At 41.6% G+C, this 22,367-nt stretch overlaps 1 protein-coding gene across 1 annotated transcript in view; it reads left to right on the forward strand.

Annotated features, from left to right (window-relative positions):
- Positions 1 to 18,649, forward strand: part of LOC114564035 (rho GTPase-activating protein 20) — a 32,854-nt gene extending 14,205 nt beyond the window's left edge. The window contains exons 5-15 of the mRNA XM_028591171.1: positions 46 to 87; positions 385 to 469; positions 657 to 734; positions 1,193 to 1,259; positions 1,843 to 2,055; positions 5,465 to 5,655; positions 6,463 to 6,627; positions 7,395 to 7,504; positions 8,063 to 8,252; positions 14,517 to 14,631; positions 15,709 to 18,649. Of these exons, the coding sequence (XP_028446972.1) occupies positions 46 to 87; positions 385 to 469; positions 657 to 734; positions 1,193 to 1,259; positions 1,843 to 2,055; positions 5,465 to 5,655; positions 6,463 to 6,627; positions 7,395 to 7,504; positions 8,063 to 8,252; positions 14,517 to 14,631; positions 15,709 to 17,384 (2,932 nt within the window). The 3' untranslated portion in view covers positions 17,385 to 18,649. The remainder of the gene's footprint in view (positions 1 to 45; positions 88 to 384; positions 470 to 656; positions 735 to 1,192; positions 1,260 to 1,842; positions 2,056 to 5,464; positions 5,656 to 6,462; positions 6,628 to 7,394; positions 7,505 to 8,062; positions 8,253 to 14,516; positions 14,632 to 15,708) is intronic.
- The last annotated feature ends 3,718 nt before the right edge of the window (positions 18,650 to 22,367 follow it).

Genomic DNA, 22,367 nt, shown 5'->3' on the forward strand with positions numbered 1-22,367 from the left:
AACATGATTTACTCTGATTATGTTTTATCACTCTCTTTACTTCAGCTCTGAGGAGGACAAGAACAAGTGGTTGGCGCTCATCAAAAGGTAAATGTTTGGTTATACACTCAGCTACTTTGCCTGAAATGGTTTGTTTAAGTATTATAGCTTACAGTTCATCTTGCAAATCAGATTTCCCCTACGGGGCAGGAAAGATTTGATTTGGATGAAGCAGAAGGGATTAAATAGAAGCTAGCTCAACATGAACAAGAGTGATCACAGTGTAAATAGTATATCCATTAACTCAAAATGTTAGTCTCCCATATCACAGTGCTGGATATATGTACTTATATTCAAATGTTATTTTCATTATAACACTGATCTTTGTTTTCCCCTTGCACACAGTCGGATAATTGAGGGGAAAGAGAAGGATGACCCCAAGACCATTCCTCTGAAGATATTTGCCAAAGATATTGGGAACTGTGCATATGTAAGATTCTCTTCTTTCCTCTGTGATTTGTATTGCTGATCAGCACAAACATGAATATTATTTGATTTGCCTAGTCTGTCTTTAAGTGGGTAATTAATGACATCACTGGCGGTGCTCTCATTTATGTGACACACAAACAGATAGACAACTAGATATTTCCATAATGTTTCTATAATGTTTCCACCAGGCCAAGACACTTGCAGTCAGCAACACTGACAGCACCACTGATGTCATCCACATGGCTCTGCTGCAGTTTGGCATATCAGTGAGTAACCAAAGACCACTGTTGATACTCAACTCAATGTCCAGTGACTATACTTTGATGTGAGGTTAAAAATAGCCATGCTATATAGAAATAAGGTTTGTTAAACATTACAATATTAGACTGTCCAAACCAAATATTACCACAGTGTGAAGCATGTGTACAAAGTAATGGGATTTTAGACTTTTCCAACAGATTTGTAATATTATTATTTATTTGTCAGAATTGTGACAGTAATTTAGAAAAATTGGTTGGCTAAAGTGGAGCTAGTTTTCAGAGCAGTTGCTGATGCTCTCAAGCCAATCTTTCCTGTGACAGCATCCGGTTTCCTTACACCACAGATGTGCATTCCTGAAGGTAGCTTGACAGATAAATGCAGGGAAGACATGGAAAAGTAGCAGAATTGTTCATTTAAATGATAAGTGAATTTGTTAAACTTGATTCTCGTTTTCTCTGTCCAGGGCTGTGTTAAAGATCACAGGTTGTGGGTAAACTCCAGTAAGGACGACCCTCCATACCCTCTCATTGGTAAGCCAAACTGTCACACCATCAGAAAAAAGTTTAAAGTTGTCCATTTAAAAAGAACAAAAAATACCCTTTTCCCTTTAGCCTTTACCTTTTTTTCCTTTTAAGATGCCACGATTCTTCACCTCCAGTGGCATGGGATGAGATTTACAATGAAACTGCTGATTCTTGAAAATCTATATGAATGCTTACAATTGCATCTTTCATAAATTCATAAAATTAAATGAAAACATACTGTCTCATCCCTCCGATGAAGAAATTTGTGGCAAGCCAGATAGTACCAATGCAGAGAATACACACAGCGGGGGCCACTACTGCATCAGCAGAACACCAAAAACTTAACATCTGGGAGCATTTTAGTTAGTTTTGTGTCACAGTGGTATTTCCGTGACATTCTGTTACCATAATCTTTTGTTCTGTAGTTCATACTCAACATCTCAACTCCAGACCGTTGATTCATCGCAACATGGCACGAGTTCTGCCCTAATGTATATCATATTTGCTATATTTAACTCCACGTCACATGCACAGACTGCACATACCAGACCTATGAACTCTAACCTCTGGACCCTGACCTCTCATTCAGGCCACGAGTTTCCCTTCAGCATTAAGATGAGCCACATACGGGATGGCGGGAGCAGTAGCGGTGGAGGACTGGGAGGAGGAGCAGGGAGGGATCCAACGAGTCCCACAGACTGTCCAGGGGTGCTGCTGCTGGACCAGTGTCTCCCCCCAGACACCCAGTGCCAGTTTATCCTCAAACCCAGCAAGATTGCCCCGGGACAGACTCCACTTATAGGTAAGACAGCTGGTCAGGACTGTCGTTCTCATTACACAGACCCTTTTCATAAGGTCAAATGAGACATTTTTCAGAACACAAAAAAACAACATTTTAGAAGCGGCTTCAAATAACTGCGTAACGGTTGTGAAAACCCTTGGAACTTTGACTGTCTGACGTAATCAAAGGGAGAAAAAGTCGAAACAACACTGTTGAATAATGATATGTCATGTGAGACAACAGAAATGTTTAAGGCTAATATGGCGTTTTGCTTTCTTCATTTGTCTAACATAAAAGTCTGGCCTAGGATTTAAACCTGCTGCAAGAAAATAGGCATAACCACTGTCAACAGGGAAAGTATGTGTTGTGAAAAAGAGCTGTGAAAAATATATAATAATAACTTATAATATACGTTTTTTTCATCAGAATAGCAGTTGAGGTTTCCAAGTAGATGGTTGGTCAGTGACAAGCATCCCTCCATAAATTTAATTATGTATGAAACCACAAGAAGAAATATGAGCATACAGAAATATGAATGCAGAACAGAAAGTACTTCCTTAGAATTTGTTTCACTTACATATACCATTTCACTCTGTTTATGCTCATTCTTGACACTGAGCTGTGACGATGAATCAGTAGGTGAAGAAGAAAAGGAGTCAAAGAGAACGGTGGGAAAGGAGATTTTAGCGGACAAGGGGTTACAGCAGGGGGTTAGGAGAGACGCAGTGTCAGAATAAGAAAAACATCAGACAGACAAAGAGGAAGAAACCCCAGAAGGGACGGATTAGTGTGAGAATAGGAAGATGGAAAGTGAAAAGAGATGACACAGCTATTGAGAAAAGCAGAAGGCCAGCGGAGGTGAAGGAAAAAGAAACAACACTCTGTGAGAGATAGAGGGAGAAGAATTTACAGAGGGAGAGAAGGGAAAGGGGACCACAAAAATGGGAGGCACAGAAAAATGATGATGAGGAGGAGAAAGGGAAAAACAAGAGGACAGTGGACAACGAGGATGAGTAACGGGGATTCAGGGACCAGGATGGAAAAAAAGAGGGGATTAGGTTTAGAGGAAAACAAGTTGAGGAGAAAAGTGTGTGTTTTCCAGTCAAGGAGGCTGCAGTTTGCCAACCACAAGCTTTGCCTCAGATTCCTTTTCCTCAAACATAACAACATCTTACATAGTCTCTCCATACCAGCCTCGCCGCCATAGAGGCGTTCCCACCCACCCCGAAAGCTAACAAAGTTGTGTGCAGGGGAAGCCTTGGCAGAAGCCCCTTCTCAGGCATTTATTCTCAAACAGTGTAAAGAGTAAATGTCCCTTTCTGACAGACTGACTGGCTGATAACAGTACATATCTTTGAATTACACATTAGTGGCAGATTTGACTACAAATACATTCAAGCTCTGACTGAATTTTGGCCAAAGATGCTTTATTGAAAAACTGTTCATGGGAAACATGAGTAAATATAATTATGGCACACATAACACAACAACAAAAAGACATTCTTGAATATTGTTTAACCACAAGCAGCAGTGCAAGAACTTTGCATAATTGTTTTTTTTTTCCAATATGATAATTGAATTAAATTGACAGTCGTCAATGTGAGCTACTGTATGGACACATTTCAGCCGGTACCAAAAAAAACATTGAATATGGATATCCAGTCCAACTCACAAACCATAATTATGCTAGAAATTCAATGCAAAGATGGCGTCCACTCTCCCGCTGGAAGAGGTCCAACCTGTTCCCAGAGTATTTGCTATAATGTTAGCTTGTCAGTGGCCAAAAGTCTGCCTGTCGCAGCGCTAGACCACCAATACAAGCCACATCGTTCCCAAAAATACACCATCAGAGAGCCAGATGCTCCACTGCGGTGTTGATTTATTAAGGGAGGCTAATCTTGAAGAACCAAGAATTTATGGGAGGATGTTTTAAAAATAAAAAAAAGAAGGGAACTAACTGTCCTTCCAAAATTAAATTTTCTGATCTGGCATCTCTATCTTCATGACAGTGTTGACCAGTGCCTTCTATAAAATGCGTATGATCATTACAAAACTGATAGCAGTAGATTATAGGATGATAGATGCTGCCCACCCAGCCGACAAATACTCTATTTCCTCGCCACCTCCGTCTAAAACTGTTATGTGACTAGAAAGCTGTAATGATGTAACGCCTGATTTACAGCGAGGTCATGTTTTTTTCGATGATGGCGAGGCCTGCTGAGAAGTGCCAGAGCAGACCAGCAATTCTGTTACTGTTGAACTTTGTTCCAGAGTGTATTTGGGCATGGTGCCACGGCAGATCGTTAAATAATGAATTCTATGTGAGGTATGCCACATTTATTTTGTGGGTCCTCCACCCACTGAAAGAATCTTTCGTATTCGTACTCGTTATTACATAAATGCTATCGTTTCTAGACTTCTGGTGTCGAAGAAGTTGCTGCAATTAAATGTCACCGCATTACCCTTTTTAAAAGATTTTCTGCAGCTTTTATAAACATTTTCACAGTGCTTATTTTGAGAGAAAAGCAGCAATATATCAAATTTCAGACATTGAACCAAGCAAATATTTGACATTTAGAGTTGGTTGTGTATTTTCTATGTCCCATGAAGGTAACACAAGTTTGAATCATGTTTTGCTACATGTGTAATTTAGCATAGAGATTAGTACATGTTTGCTGTACATTCTCGTTAACACGCACCTCAATGCGTGCCCAGTATGCAGTTTCATAACTGCAGAAACATGCTGAGCTGTTACATCATAGAGAACATGTAGTGAAGAGACAGACCTGCAGACAGACACCCAAACAACACAGGTAGACATTGTGACTTGGCACCGCTGAGAGAATGCTCAACAAGGAACACACGGTCACAAGCCTGCAGAGACAAACAGAGCTCTATACATGCATATAGGCTTTCACACACAAAAGCACACATATGAATAAACACAGACACCTACACACACACACACACACACATCTCAAATTAAATGGTGCTGTCAAGCGTGAGGGCATGCCCACGTATATTTCCCTCAAACACTGAGTCAAAGGTTCTTTCTTCTTCTGTCTTTCAGGTACTGTCTTATTGGTGTCTCTCTCTTCAACAGTGTACCTCTTTTTCTCACCTAACCCTTTTTAGGGTGTGAATATTCGGATGGAAGAAGCATTCACGTACTTGCTGAAAAAGTCCAACATCTGGGACTTTTTGGCTAAATGCTAAACAATTCACAACCTACTGTACTGTGTTGGAAAAGTTAACCCAGAACTCTAAAAAATAAATATTGTAAAACAAGTACTTAGTTAGTTGGGTGAATCATCGAGCATTGCTGGACATGCACTCCAGTGGCTTTACATAACATGCATTACTCAAGCAACAGCAGTTTGCTTATATCTGAAACCACAGCTCACCTCTTCCCCTTTTTTTCTCCCCACAGAGCCTGGTCAGCAAAAGTCTTTTAAGAGGAAGAGGTCTCTGATCAACTGGCCTTTCTGGAGAGGCTCCAACACACAGCTGGACGGTCTGCCCCTGTCCCCGACCTCGCCGTCCCCCACTCAGGGACGGCTGTTCGGACGACCCCTGAGCTCGGTCTGCTCTCCGGACCACGGCCTGCCCAAGCCTGTCATGGTGAGACGAGAGGAGGTCACCTAGGCCAGCAAGAGGGGTCAGGGCCCCGTCTGGAGGGGTCACCGTGTATTTGGGGAAAGGGAGATGTAGCGGTATGGGGAAGTAGATTTCCTACTTATTGTTACATATGGTGCTCCACAGAACCCTTTTAAGAAGGCCACACTGGATCTACATTGACAATTTAATTTGCTAGTTTAGTTCTAACTAGTCTCGCATTGCCAGACCTTCCTTCACAGTGCTGCGGAGGAGGGTCTGGCTAGTCCACACAGCATTCTGGTATGGGAGAAAAATGTGCTCTGGTTTATTGGCATTTCTTTAAACTAATCACAATTGTCAGACGGCGCCTCTGCAAAATAGCCTCAGGAAGGAACTTGTTTTGGTGGAACGTGTACGTTCAAAAGTTTAGTCATGCAACAGAAATCTGTTCAGTCAGTCAGCGTGGTGTCGAGTTCTTCTTCTCTTTGTTAATAATGAAACTCCATTTGAGGCTGCCGAAAAATGATTCTGATTCATCATATTTGCACAATTGAAATTCAGTTTCTAGGAAGTGGTGGATCACAAACAAACAGCAGATATTGAGAAAGCTAAATTCCCCTAATCCATAAATCCCTTGATTTCCTTTGGTTTAAAACATTACTGGACTTTCTGAGCAAAGTGCATTGGTGATGTTAATGCTTTCTGCCTTTATGGGTAAAAAAATCATTTTTGTCTGTCAGCGATACAAAACTGCTATTTTCTCTGTTCTGTTAAAAATGTTCCTCTGTTCCATTCTGAATATTTATAAAAAGAATACTGTGTTCCCTCCAGGACATGTTGGTGTTCCTGTACCTGGAGGGGCCGTATACCAGGGGCATCTTCAGGCGGTCAGCTGGGGCCAAAGCTTGCCGGGAGCTTCGGGACAGACTGGACAGTGGAACTGAGGACCCGGAGATCACACACCAGTCTGTGTTCGTCATCGCTGCTGTCCTCAAGGTAACTCACACGCACTCAACCACATACAGCTCTGGCCCGCCACGCTGGTTTGAACCAGACAACAGAAAGCAGGAGCGACTGATGTGCTTCCAAAGTCACATAAATCCAGACAGGATAATCTGTCTCTGCACAGCCAGGCAGGCTGCCAGTCACACACACAAGGTGCTGCATTGTTTAGCTCCAGGCCAAACAGCTACCACAGCGATGGGCATCCAGGGAGCAGCCAAGGGGCTTTGGGGGTTTATACAGAGCTGATTCATCTCCCTTCTTTGCTGTGTTTTACCTGTTTTCTGCACAACGGACAAGGATTGTGCCTCACCTGAGGAAAAAAAAACAATCTTTTTAATAAATTAGTCCACTGCCTAATGCTACTTGATGCTAATTTAATAATAACTTAAGTTTTTACCTTGTTTCTCATGTAAAACTTCAGCATTGGATGCATTCTTGCAATGATGAATAATGGACTTTATGTAGTCTTTTTCAAATTATTTCACGCAGGATTGGGCTATAGGCTATGGGTTATAATAATGTTGTTGAAGGGATGCTTATGTGTTATACACATAACACAATTCCAATTCAATTGATAAATACACAGATATTTCTGTTGCTTTCAGTATTCTTCTATAATACAACCAATTGCTTGTTGAATTTAAAACAAATAAAAGCAAAATAATTTCTAACATTCTTTTATTGAACAAATGTTTTATTTTATGTGAACAACTAATTTTTCTTGATAAAAAAATCTTTTCTTTTTTCCTTGCATCTAGGACTTCCTGCGAAATATCCCGGGCAGTATGCTGTGTATGGATCTGTATGAGCAGTGGATGGATGTGATGGAAGGGGAGGGAGGGGAAGAGCAGATGCAAGCTGTCCAGAGGTACAATCTGTCGCTTCAAATCCTAAAATACATCACATTTATGCCAAAGTCCTGCTGCTAATTTTAAAGTAATAATATACAACGTGTTACTGTCTGTCTCTTTCTAACAAGCACGCACAGACACAACAAGTCATACAGACGTTTGTTACACAGATGGGTGACATATTTAAGGAAAGACCTGAATAAATGAGTGTTCTGTATGCTTATGGTAGCCCAACACCTTACTGTGACACTTTGTTGGTTTTTCCTTTAATACACAATGTTTATGTCTAGAGAGTGAAAGAAAGACACAGAGAGGACATTGCTTCAGTTCCAGAAACAACAAACTAAATTCCTTTTGCTTAGGAAAATAAAAAACAAGTAACATGAAAATGTTGGTGGAGAAATCCCTGTGGAGATCAGGAAACAACATGACAGCACACACAGACTGTGAGAACTAGGAACAAGTGTTTTAGGATGGGTGTATGATCCCTGTAGTCATTTAATTGACATGATGCCCATCTCCTACCATCCTTCCTTCCTGTCATCTCTATGTAACTCTCTCTCTCTCTCTGTCAGGTTGCTCCACCTCCTGCCCAGTGAGAACCTGCTTCTTCTGCGACATGTGATCGCCGTGCTGCACTGTATCCGAGGCAACGCCCATGACAACCAGATGAACGCCTTCAACCTGTCCGTCTGCATTGCTCCCAGCATGCTGTGGGCGCCAGCACCAAGCACCCCCGAGATGGAGGGGGAGGGCACCAAAAAGGTGAGGAGGAACACACAGACACACAATTTGACAGTGTTTTGGGAAATTCTGGGAAATATGATTGTGATGATGAAATATGATGATTTGCTGTCTTGCCGAGTGAAAAATGGCCTTCACAACTTTTGGGCCCACAGTGATTTGTTTAATTGGCTTTCTTTGTCTGACCAACAGTCCAGAATCTAATATTACATTCAATTTATTATTATATTTGACGAAGAAGCAAAAGCAGCGAATCCTGATATTTGAGGAGCTGAAACAAGATATTTGGCATTTTACTTTTTAATGAAAATTAGTGAGCTTTAAGGATGCTGGCAGGCAGATTTAGATACCTTTGGACAGAGCCATGCTAGCTTTTCCCCCGTTTCCAATCTTTGCGCTAAGCTAAGCAAAACAACGTATTAAACGTAGAGACATGAGAGTGGCATCAAGCTTCTCATCTACTGTAACTCTGAGCAAGAAAAGAAAAAGTGTATATCCCAAAATGTTAAATTGAACAACACTCTGAATACACTGGGCTGCTATAGGGATGTGTATGTCAGATAGGCTTGCTGAGACAGTGTGCAAAACCTGAGGAATCTAACATTTCAATGGAATATTGGAAGCAAACTGCCTCAGCATGAGTGTGTACGTGCTGCTGTTGTGTATGAAACCTGTGTGAGCGCATATATATATATATATATATATATATATATATATATATATATATATATATATATATATATATATATATATCTATCTCTATCTCAAGTTAGTTTACCACTCAAGCTAGTTTACCACTTATGTGATGAGGTCCACCATTAAAGGGTTAGTTCTCCCAAATTACAATGGTCTAGTCATGCATTTAGCTTTGATTTTATTTAATATCTTGCATCTATTTTACAATAACCTTTGACTTAGGTTTTTATCTGAAAATGTCTGCAGAATTGTATAACCGGCACTTGCCAGCAAAATCAGAAATTATTGTACTGGGAGTTTAAGTAGTAGCGATCTTTTTTCTGGAGTTAAAATGTCTCTTTATTGTATTTTTGTGAATCTAAAGTTTATTCAAAAGTGAAGCAACATTGCTTCACTCTGTCTTGGCCAGCGAGGCTAACCTAAAATAACTTAATTCCACAGCAGTGGCTGCAGCCAGAGCCCACAGTGGAAGCCCCCTCGCCCACCAGAGCCCATGTAGTCACTCAATACAAAGCATACAAAGCTTTTTGAATTGTGGTCTGTTTGGAAAGTTACAGTATTTGAGTTACACACAATCTCTGTGGGTGGCTGGTTTGCTTATCTTTGTGTGTGTGTGTGTGTGTGTGTGTGTGTGTGTGTGTGTGTGTGTGTGTGGCGGCATGGGGTGGTTGAGGTTCATTGAGAAAACATGCAAAGAATTTCCTACAGAATCCTGAGGCCAAGTGTGTGTGTTTCAGCGGAAAAATCTCTTACTGAAACACCTCTCTCTTTCTCTCCACACACACACACACACACACACACACAAAATGGCCACAAATGCCTAAATACTGTATCTCCTACACACATACTCCCCTGATAACACTTTCAATCTCTCTCTCACTGCTTGTTTGTGTGTGCAGGCGGCCTTTTTCTGGGAAAAAACTTTAAAAAATAACAAAGTGAAGATTTCGACATTTCCCTCCTTGCGGTCGGAGCCGGGGGCCAACTTAAACTAGCGTGGGCTTCTGGCTGTGTAATAGCTAGTTTCCAACCTTGTCTGGAGACACGTGAACACTCAGTTTTAGCCAATTCAGTTTAGTCTGTTTCCCTCCTTCTTTCATGCAGCATATTATTTAAATTTTTTTGGCTGAATGTAGCTGTTTAGAAGGTAAATACAGCTTTAGTTTGAGTATTACTTTAGATGGAAACAGAGAATCAAATCATTGAAAAGAATGTTGTTTTTCTCTTGAGCTTGGCTCTTGAACGGTGGACCAAACTTTTACTTTGCTTCTGCTTTGTTTTGTTTTTTAAATACAGCGACTTTTTCACATCACAGTAGAGGAAAGAAAACAGGGAAGTGACACACAGGCGGCTTGATAGACTTTCTTTGCAGCATGCTGGATGTATGTGTTGACTGATGACCTCGGAAATACTTAGAAATCACCCACTAACACAGCTGTGACATTTGTTAATGCACACACACACACACCCATGCAGATACCGTAGTGTACAGTATGTTCGCCATCTATCAAGCAATGGTATTGTATACTGTGACAGTCATAGAAAGTCCACTCTCAACCTGCCTTCATACTGCAAACAAATTGTGAATTTCTTTATATATAAATTATACTCAATAGTTGAGAGAGAGTTTAATATGAGAAAGAAAACAAATGGGCTGTTGATGGATGGGTGAATGTCTCCTGGATGCCCACAGGCTTTTTCTAACTGCTCTGTATCACATAGCAGGCCCACTCTGAGTGACAGTGAGGAATGCTAAATGAGTAGAGAGATTGAAGGAGGGCCGAGAGGCTGAATGAAAGCGAGAGCGGATCTTTAGGTAAAAAAATCAAGAGAGGGAAGTAGAAAGGGAAACTAAAGAGATAGGAGCAGGGGACAGAATGAAAGTGGTGACAACATTAGAGAGAATAAGAAGGACAGGGAGAGGTAAAAAGGCTTTCATTTCAGAGAGCGATATCATTAGTTGTGCAGTAAGCATGTTATCTAATCAACGCATTGTCTGGTACCATCACAGGAGGCGCACCAGGCTTTCAAATGCTCGATCGCGGCACAGTGAGATGACATATTATGAAGAGCAACAAAGTACAAAAGAGGTCGGGGTCGGTGAGACTTTTACCCAGGAGACTGCTGTCCATGTTTCCTGTGAAACCAAAAGTCAACCTATTTTAACTTACAATACGTAACGTACTTAACTAACATCACGTATGTAAGTTACGTAACAACCATACTTATTCTAACCCAAACCATATTTTTCTAAAACTAACCAAGTAGTTTTGTTGCCTGCATGTTGAAAAATGACACAAAATTGTTACCCAGAGCGTAAAAAAAAACGTGATGCCAAGGAGTCCTGACCAAGCTGCCGTATGTGAAGAGTTATTCCTTTAATTAATGTGATAAGGCATTTCAAAAGAATGACCTTCTGTATGAAGGTACTACTTTAAAAACACATTCAATATGCATTTTGCATTACCAGCTTATTTTAGCCCCATTTGTGTAAAAAACAACAACAATATTGTCAAAACAGGAAAAGAAATGCTAATTTTCATAGGCCTATTATCGGAGCCCTGACTTTCTGTACTAAAAGTCCTGGATTTAACATAGTATAACATTACATTTGACAATACATTTCTGCTGGATGTGTCACATGAGCTCATCTCATGCAGCGGTTAATAAACACATACTTACAGTACCAGTTAACAGTTAAAATGGATGTCAGAGGATGTGCTGTTCTTCAGGCATGACCCAGTGGAATGTCACTGATACAGTAGCAGACAGATGTCACAGTAGCAACAGTATCTGAAGGTAAAAATATTATACCTCAGGGTATGTTCACCCTCCAGGAAGTCAATCACTGAAATACCAGTATTTTTTTCCCATTGGTTTATGAAGGCTGATAGTGAAAATGATTTAAAGATGTGTCAGATACAACGACTCAGCAACTGTAGGTAAACTACCTGCAGACTTTAGTAGCGTCGGCCATGTTATATATCTCATTTCGGTGTTGTAGTTTGTTGACGGTCCCGTCCCGAAGCACTCGTCTTGCAGTCTCAACACTGGAACTAAACAGAGCTGAATTAGCACACATTTTATGCATTTCTTTCACGTCTACTGCAGTCAGATTCAGTGTGTTCACTCGGAAGGAATCACTTCACATGGGTAGGCACTTGTAATGACAGTTTGAACATGTTAAGAGGCTAAAAGCACGTTTTACCCGGGTTCAGCCTCCTGGGTGCTAACACCAGCAGGAGGATAACACGGTGTAGGCAACAGCGATTGTTTTCGTTTTTCTCGCTACTGACAGCAGCCCAAATTCACAAACAACAGAGCTACGTGTTGAAATCGACCGGAATTCTCCTTTAATTTGCTTGTTATGTAATTCAATCTGTCACTGTATGTTAGAGATAGAATAGTCTATATCAACGATGTTCCACTTCCAGGATTGCTCCGGTGCCGCTGGAAATTCCGCTGGATGTCCCTCTTTTTGGCCGAATGTCCGTCACCTTCCGCTTTCTTTGTGTTGGCATTTTAAACTCCGGTGGATTTCTGAGGACTATGGTTAACTGCTCCTCAGATCTCTGCAGGGTAAATCCAGACAGCTAGCCAGACTATCTGTCCAATCTGAGTTTTCTTTCGCACAACTAAAACAACTTTTGAACGTACATATTCCACCTAAATAAGTTCCTTCCAGAGGCTATTTTGCAGCAGCACCGTGGCTCTGTCTGACACTTAGCGCCACCCATGACGATTGTGATTGGTTTAAAGAAATGCTAATAAACCAGAGCACGTTTTCTCCCATCCTGATTGCTGTGTGAACTAGTCAGACCCTCCTATATATAGATATATAGAAGAGCTGAGACGGTAATTATTGCAATCCCAAGTATAAGGGGCCTCAGGACTCTCATACAGCAGTATCATACACAAACAGAGGACATAAAACCAGCAGGTTAATGTTGCATTTGCTCTCTGGTAACAGTGGTGAGGGATTACCATTACTATTACTATTAACTGCGCCTGATTGCTAGAATGAAACTGCTGTGGAACTCATTAAGTTTTGTAACAGCTTTCATCTCCCATCATCTGTTCTGTTTCTTTCATATTTTAATCCAAAATTTGGTCTAATATCAGGCCCTGAAAGTCTTTTATTCTTCAAACACATGAGAAGAAATCACAGCTTACTGAAAAAACTTCAACCTGTTTCTAATATAAATGAACTTGTTGTTGATAGTTTGTTGGTAGAAAAGATTAAAAAAATTAGACTTGATTCTTAAATTGTTTAAAAAAGTTATAGTATCTCACCCTCTTTTCCGATCATTTTGCTTGCTTTAAGACTTTTATAACTTGATAATAGACATACTTTACCATACTAGACATACTTTACAAAGTAGCCTGGTTGTGTGCTGTTTAACCAGACATACTCTTCTTCTCAACATTGAGTCATATAACGCTTATGGACACCATACAGAAAGATGTACGAAACAGACAACATCTGGCCCAACAAACAAACACAGTGAGGCCCTAAAAAGTGTTGCAGGAACGCAGCAACGGCAGGAAAAAACAGCTCATTTATAAACCCAACAGACAGATCTTAGTGGAAACTTTCCACAAGTTGGGGAGGATATGATTCCAACGTTTCTGAGTGGCCCTGGCGACTATTATTGTCATAGCACGTCATATGCGTTTAGTAAGTTGTGTCTGTTTAGTTTAAAAGGCGGTGTTTTCAGCCAAGTAATGGGACTTGTTTGAAGACAGATTGCAACTGGGCTGATAATGCCTATAAAACACAGACAGTCTGCATGTTTCAAAACTTACTCCAACCGACTCTTAAAGAAAACAGCCTTCCCTCTATGGCATTTGTAGCTGTGATTTGGGGTGATATCTTCTAAATATGATGACAAATATATTAATATGCATTATATCTTAGAAGACCTAAAAAGTTGCTGTGAAAAACTCCAACTTTTTTTTTTTGTCTTGGCCATTCAACAAACATTTTACCAAGTAATAATAAAAGCCAATACATGATGTCATGTATTTTTATCAGGACATTATCCAGGACCAGGAAGAAGGAGTTTGATGTTTTCTTGGTCTGTGTGGAATGTAAATACTTGTGTAGTTAGAAGGTCGACCTCAGTGCAAACAAACGGACACTAACTTTTCTCAGAATGATAATATGGGACACAAAAACACAACTCTGGACAGTTGTTTGGAGCTGATATCACACAGTTATTTAGGTCATGAATTTCACAAAATGAAGCAGGCAGTAGCTACATTACAGGAGACCACATACTAGTTTCACCCTGCAGTGTGACTATATTGATTTCCATTTTGTGTGAGTGTAACAAATTTGTGAGTTCACTCAACATGCTGTTGGAAAAAGACACTTGGAAACTGCAGATTTGCTGAATTACTGCTGACCTTTGTCTGGTTCCCCCGAGGCACTGCTTCAGCAAATGAATCGCTGCATAAACAGTAACAGAATTACACCTTCAGCCAACTGTATAACACTGAAAATAAATAGTCAGCAGCTGCAGCAAAAGCAAAAAAAAAAAAAGTCTACGTGTTCACGCTATAACCAGGCAGTGTTTCTCCCTGCAGGTGTGTGAGCTCATTCGCCTCCTCATAGAGAACTGCAGCAGCGTCCTGGGAGAAGACGTCACCTCGCTGTTCAGAAGCTTCAGCCAGAAGAGCAGCTGCAGTGACCACGGATCAGGTAAGAACTGAGAGTCGGCAGATGAGAGGGGATGATAGAATCCAACAGAATCATTTCAAAGATGGAAGCCAAGGCGGTTCTTTCCCAACAGTCACATTTCTGATTCAGCTCTGTTACATGTGGAGATGAAAGGTTATGAAGGGCAGAGTCAGTAACAAAAAAGTTTTTGTCCAAAATCCTCGTTTTCAAGCTAAAGCAAAAAAAAACATTTTAATTTGGAGGTTTGATTTTTAAAAGCCGTGCAATGTCGTAAGCATAAATTGGAAATGTCAGATTGTACATAACAACGACAAAACTCCAAATAGAAGAACCGATTCCTTAAAATGCAATTCTGCGTGCGTGCCTAAGTAAGTAAGTAAGTAAGTAAGTAAATGACCTAGGCTCTTTGAGGCCTGTTGATTGGGGTCAGCAGATCAACCTGCAGTCATTTCAGTGATGGCCAGGGTCACAGCTGTTGATTAACGCAGCATTGAATCTCCTCATTCATTCCAACCTTCTTCCCGGACGCTTTAAATAACCACCAGAGGTGAAGGAGCCCACAGCAGGACGACGCTTTGTCCTCTGTTCTCCTCGTCTCCAGTGGTGAATCGTCGTTTTTGTTCGTTTCAGGGGTCATAATTCTTATTTTTATTTTTTTTACTTAGTAGATAATGTTTCTACCACGAGAGAGCAGCAGAATCTGGGAGACATAGTCACAGATTTGATTGCGTTGTTTTAGTGTAGGTTGATGTGTAAATAAATGAAGTTTGGTTCTGCCTTAACTTGGATTGCTAATTTTGGTTGCTAGTAGGTGGAAATGCCCTAAATTGCAGGATACTTGCATGAAAGGAGATGTCTGCAAAAGCTGTATAATTTGAGGACTATTTTACCATCACATGAAATGTAATGGTGAAGTAGGACTGTGTATTTTGTTTTCTCGATTATTGTGTTTTTCTGTGTATTTATGGATTACATTTTCTTGATCTTAATTTGATGATTCCACAGTTTACCACTTGTTTAGGCGAAGCCCTTCATTGCTTCATCTTCCTCCTCACCCATCACTCTCTCCGTCTCTCCTTTCCATCTCTCTCTTCCCAGATGTGTCATCCTTCCAGATGAACGACTCGTCCTACGACAGTCTGGAGAACGAGCTGAACGACGACCCTGAGTCTCCCTTCCAGGAGCAGCTGCCCCTTCGTAACAAGGACAAGCCGGACAGCCGCAGCCGTGACTCCGTCATCACCCTCAGTGACTGTGACCCTGATTTCGACCCTGAGACCGAGCTGCAGCTCCCCCCGCTGGCCAGACCCCGGAGGTTCAGCCCTGCAGTCCGACAGCCTCGCACCCGCCAGGCCAACGGCCTGCCGCAGGGTCCCCGGAGGCTGAGGAGGAGCTCAGAGCCTGCGTTAGCCGTGGGAAGCACACCGCCCTTGGGCACAGTGACGGTTCAAGCCAAAAAGCACCACCTACCGGTAAGGAAGGCGAGCTATGATGCCGCCATGGAGGGGGAGAAGGTGGTGGACGAGGTGTTTCTGGAGCATGGGCTGAGTGGGCTGCAGCTGAAGGAGGAGGAAGAGGATAGGTGTGAGAAGGGCGGAGCCAAAGTCCAGAATGGCGGGCGGAGGAAGATGAAGCACGCCCCTCCGCCTCCGTTGCGACTGGACGCCAGCTGTTCCAGTCTGTCTTCACCTGCGACCTCACCCACAGGCTCCTCCCTCAGCTCTTTAGACTCCGCCTTCTCACAGTACTCTACTGACTACCCAACCAATGGAGCGATTTCATTGGCTGAGCCTGCTCCTCTCTCACCCAGGGACTCACCCCCTCAGAGGGAAGCCCCGCCTCATTGGCCACAGCCCACCCAGGCCCCTCGGACCAGCGAAACCCCCCCTCACCCTCATGGTCTCCACCCTAACACGTGGCTCAAGAAGGGCCGCCGCCTGTCACTAAAGCAGGCTGATAATGGGCACTCAGAGGAGGACTTGCCTGTGGTAAACGGGAAAACCCACCCAACCGGTAATGGCTGCTCTGTCGATGCCCCTGAGGCCACGCTGACGAACCGAAACTGCCAACGGAGATCCAGCAGCCCTCCGTCCTACCAGCAGGCTCTGCTGCAGCTGCAGCACAGCCGCTCCCCTTTCTACAGGGGGACAGAGAAACCTCTGACGGTCAGAGAGCTGAGGCAGCTCAACAACCAGACCCGCACCTACAGACCCCCGGTCCCAGCCTCCCCTAACGGCCCCAAACCACAAACAGGAAGTGAGGTCACACAGAGGCTGGCTAGAAATGAGTGCGTGCAGCCCCCACAGGGTGTTTTCTATGGACAGAACGCCACAACTCTGGTCCTCCAGAGGCAAAAGTCCCACCCTCTGACTCTGGCCATGGAGGGACACAAAGGGCGGAGGACTCTCCCCCGCAGGGCCTCGGAACCTTCCGAGGCCACTGCAAACTCTAACCCCTCCTCCAGCCTCACCCTGGACAGACCTCGCACTTCTAAAGGTCAGCCCCAAGATGGTGGCCTGAGAGTGTCAGAGGTGGAGCCCAACCACGCCCACCGCCCCAAACCACGCTTCTGCCTGTCTCCCTCCGCCACGCGGGCTGTAAGGGACTACTTTTCCTCCCAGGGTCAGGAGGATGCAGATGTCTGCCTGCGGAGGAGTCAGGAGGTGGCGCTGGCTATCGTGCAGGGGCAGAGGGAATGGCAGAGCAGGCAGTGCAGTGACCCACGAGTGGACGACTTTGACCAGCTTTTTTTTGCAGAAGAGTCATACGTGTAAATAAGAAGTGTGTACAAACAAACTGATGGAGAGACTGATTTTTATCCGATATGTTCACTTGTAAATGCCTGTCTTAATATTCCCTCATATACGGTGTTTTTCTTCTGGCAGCCGATAGTCCTCCCGACACAAAAAGGTGTTGCAGTTTACTGTTATGGTACAATATAGCCAAGGTTTTAGAGTTTAAAAGGTACAGATGAACTTCCTGCTTCTACGTTCCACCTCCTTTTTGTAGGAAACTGTTAAAATATATTCTGATTCCTCATCCACCATGGAGCTCTGACAGATGTCTGGGAAACAGTAGATTGTAAGGTTTAAAGTTGTTGGTTATAATCCACAATATTTTAAGTTTAAAAGCTATTTCATGTATTTGGCAATGACATGGCTCTGTAACCCTGCAGTTGGGATTCTCAAATCGTTATTTATTAAGTAGTGATGGTTGATTCTGTGATTTTTTAACAGAGAAGATGCAGAGAAGTTTAATTGGACATCTGGAACCCTAAACAAGGATTACAGCTGATGTCAAAACAGTTCAGAGTTACAGTTCTTGTGCCAAAATCTGATTCCTCCGAGAGATATTTTTCTCTGGCAGTGCGTCCTTGTTTGCCTTTCGATAATGTTTCGTTGCTTTTTCAGAACCTAATGACAAAAAATGATGGAAGAGGAGTTCTTTAGTAATGAAGAGAAAGGCCAAAAAAGCCTATTTTCATTCTCTGGAAATTTGTAAAATGAAAATGTATTTTTAGACTGGTGGGAAACCAAGGCCATGACACATTTTTGTAGTCCGTTTTTAACAGCAAAACATATCATAAGTTTTATTAAAATTTGGACCAAATTTGATTGCACATTATCATGCCCATCGCAGTTTTCTTGTGCAGAAGAAACAAATCAAGGACACCATCTTTTTTTTCGGGGATACAAATCTCAGTACAACAAACGTAAGCATGACGAGACTGCTGTGACTGTTTACAAATACTCTGGACATGCTTGTAGCTCCATCCACAACACCTGGGATGTTTGCTGGAGTGCCAGATGAAGGTTTTGGCACACTGTACATACCTACAACTTCTTAGACTGTCGTAATAACATCTGTACTTTTCATGACAAATTGCATCTGTAAAGTGAAACCTTTTCCCCCAGAGAGTGAAGTGTTTGTCTGTCTGAATCAGTGAATCAATAGGGCCGGTATTTATTCATATGAGCCGAGTTTCCAGACACACAGCACGCAGTGTTGTCCCCTGTAGCTCTGTTTTATATCTCTGTGACCTGGGTGGGAGTGGAGGGGAGGGGAGGGCACGGGCCGGGGGAGGAAGAAAGAAGAGAAACTATCAATATGTGTGTGTGCGTGAAAGAAAGTCAGTGTTGTTGAATACGATGTGATTATTGATGCCGTGTGCTGAACAGGAATGTGAGAAATCGTGCCATCGAAGGAGAAATATCCTTTATTCTTGCTTGTACATGTATAGCACTTCATTATTCTCAACAAGGAACCCTTTTAGTTTCACTAGAATAAGGGCACAGGAGGACACAGGTGTGTGTGTGTGTGTGTGTGTGTGTGTGTGTGTGTGTGTGTGTGTGTGTGTGTGTGTGTGTGTGTGTGTGTGTGTGTGTGTGTGTGTGTGTGTGTGTGTGTGTGTGTGTGTGTGTGTGTGTGTGTGTGGAGTTGAATGCATCAGTTTTTCCAACTGTTGTTTTGTCCATAATGATAATTTAGTTCCATTGCTGCCGTCATTGTAGTGCTAATTTCTTAGGTGACACTTAACAATAAATTACCCTATTTCACTGTGCATTAATTTACTTTGAAGTATGTAAATTCATACTTATAGATAATATATTCTTAGCACAATGTAAGCGCAGTTTTCCCAAGTGTCAGCATGGTGTTACTATGGGCTGTTACTATGGGCTATACGTAGCTTTTTCACAGGATCCCACACTGCAATAAGGTCACTGTCCAATTTAAACAGTCTGAAAATGTACTTTATCCTGTATTATTATAAGTGTTATCTACATTACAGTGAATTGTGTTCAACGTGTATAGTTCTGCATATTTATGATACAGAAATATAAAAATATATATAAATATATTATCCTGTTACTTTGGTATGTTGTGTTGTGTGAGAGAATCAAAAGTGTATTTTTGTACATGCCAATTCTGCTGCTGCTGTCTCTATAGAAAGTATATTTGCTACAGAACGCACCATTTGTATATTGTGTACATCTGATGTCCAATGTACATGACAACAAAATGTAATTAAATGTTGCTCTTGTGAAAAATACTTTGCCTATCAAACTGAACTTTTTCTTTAGTGTGGCTACTCGAAGCATTCAAGTAATATTTCTTCAGGGTGGGATACGGGAGACGAGATTAAAACATAACTCAGGCGGAGACACCTAATGAATAAAAAAGAAAAGAAAAAAACATCCACTTTTATAATCAAGCTGTAAGTTCCACCTCAACACAAAATCTCTATACATATACATATACAAATACAAATATACATACTCTTTCCCTCCTTATTCTAAAGTTTTGTTTGGTGATGAACAGGTAGTGTACAGTGGGTTTTAGAGCTTTTTTTGCTGAGAATGATAGCAATGAGAGTGACTTATAACAGTAGAGTTGGAAATCCCCAAAAATATGGTGCTCTAAGCAATGTCAAGTGCTTTTTAGGCTACAAAATGCCTTTTGTTTGAAAATACTTCGAGAACAAGAAGTAACGTCACCCAACATCGCTTAGAGCACCTTTAATGTAGAGCTCTGTAAAGATGCAGATTTGGATGATAATTATCAGTATGTTCTTCACAGTGAGCGACAACTTTCATGTTGATACATCGTTATAAAAATATGGATTATAGCTTAAATTAAAACATTTTTAAAAACAACTGCATACACATTGGTAATGTTTGGAAAATGTTAGGTATTTACTAGAACTTCAAATAAGATTCTTTGTTTGAACAAGGCTTGGCTGTACAACATCAGTTGGTGAGGCTGAAGAAGTTAGAGGATTCTTGTTGAGGTTTATGAAATTATTTATGGAGGAACTCTTAAAGGAACTCTGTGCGGTTTCTCTCTGACTGCAGTCTGAAGCATCCCAGAGAGGTTTGTTTAAGCCCTTTGAGTTATGAGTGCGAACCTGACGTGGATATTTACTGCAAGGAAACTTTGAGAGCAAAATTTACTAAAACAAGAGCCAACTGCGGCTTTTTAATTGTTCCTCCAACCTTCATTTGTAATCTCTTCTAAAAGCCAATAGAACACAGTTCCAAAAAGAAACAAAACATCAGTGGTCAGAGTTGACTCATATATTTAGAAAATACATTCTGGGATGTCAAAATCAGCAGAAATACAGACATTATCATTAAAAGCCTTCAGATTTGTACAGCGGTGTAGCTTATTCTCATATTTTCCACCAGTACAAGACATTAAGATTTACAGGTTGTTTGCTGCTGATGTGACTTCACTGGTCTGATGTTTCTCAGAGAGGCTGAGTGGACTGGTTACAGTGGGACAGAGAGACTGAGTGGACTGGTTACAGTGGGACAGAGAGGCTGAGTGGACTGGTTACAGTGGGACAGAGAGACTGAGTGGACTGGTTACAGTGGGACAGAGAGACTGAGTGGACTGGTTACAGTGGGACAGAGAGACTGAGTGGACTGGTTACAGTGGGACAGAGAGACTGAGTGGACTGGTTACAGTGGTTGTACAGCAGGTTGTATTATGCATTGAGAATGAACGAGCAGAGAAGTTGAACCTAGAGCAGGCTGTAGAGCACTTTGCAGTACGAAAGCCTCGCAGAATGACATTCAGACAGGTGAGTACAACAACCAGCTCACTGATGGATGAAACTCACTGTACAGAAGAGAATGCCAACAACAGCTGTGTTGCCTAGAAAGGTACTGAGCTTTGGGCTTTCAACAATACCCTAATACTCTTACCATCCCTGCATGTAGGTCTCTTCAGCTGCATTGGTGGAGTTAACAGGGTCTGCATATTTCAAGATATGTGAGAAATTCCAGTTCACCACCTGAAACAAACCATAAATCATTTTATGTAGTGATGTACGCGCCTCAGGTCTAGCAATCTGTGTGTGGCTGAAGTCAAAGAAATGCCAACATACATGTTGCAGTTCATGGCACGTATAACAACCAGCTGTTAAACATTGATGCAGCCGCCAAAATGCTGTACTAGAAATGTCAAGAAGTCTTCTGAAAGATGTTCTGCAGACAGTCAATTATGTTGGTCTCTATGTGCAGACATGATGATGTAAGCAGGGAGGGTAGCTGTCAGTGGCTGCTGGTATTTATAGCTCAACATACCTGGCTGGTGGTTTGCCTGCTACAGTCCATCACACCATGAACCCGATAAGTAATTATCATTTACAGGCCTATATCTCAGGGAAGGGGCAAAGTTTAACAGGTGTAAACACAATCAAACTCTTCAGACGCCTGACTACACAGCGAGAAAACAACATTTTAATAAGGTCTAGCTGAAAAACAACAATAGACATTTAAAATGTACATAACCAATGACCCCCAAAGGACAATTTACTTTAAAAATTCCGCCAAAATACAGACAAAGTTTAGAGATAATGTAGAATCCCCATATGGCCAAATGTGTTGGTGCTGTGATTTATATATGATGCATTGTGAAGAAAATCTTAAGTTAACAGTCTTTCTTTTTTATTGTTTTTATGTTACCCTGGCCTTTACATCCTTAGTAAAGGCTATACTATTTAGTAATAGTGTAAGTCAACATTCAAAAAAAGATTATTGCTCTATAACACTATAAAATGTGAGGTCTCATTAATCAATTAGATTTGTAGAGCCCAAAACTATCAAACTAAAAACTATCATGATGGTCATAAATCAAAATAAAAAAAAGTAAACTCTGGAAAGCACTTCATATGTAATTTATGACTCTGACAGAGAGAAATGAAAACATAAAAGCAAGTCAGTAATAAAAATCAAATCATACGTGAGGACGTT

Source organism: Perca flavescens, chromosome 11 (genome assembly GCF_004354835.1).
Source record: "Perca flavescens isolate YP-PL-M2 chromosome 11, PFLA_1.0, whole genome shotgun sequence".
Lineage (NCBI taxonomy): Eukaryota > Metazoa > Chordata > Actinopteri > Perciformes > Percidae > Perca > Perca flavescens.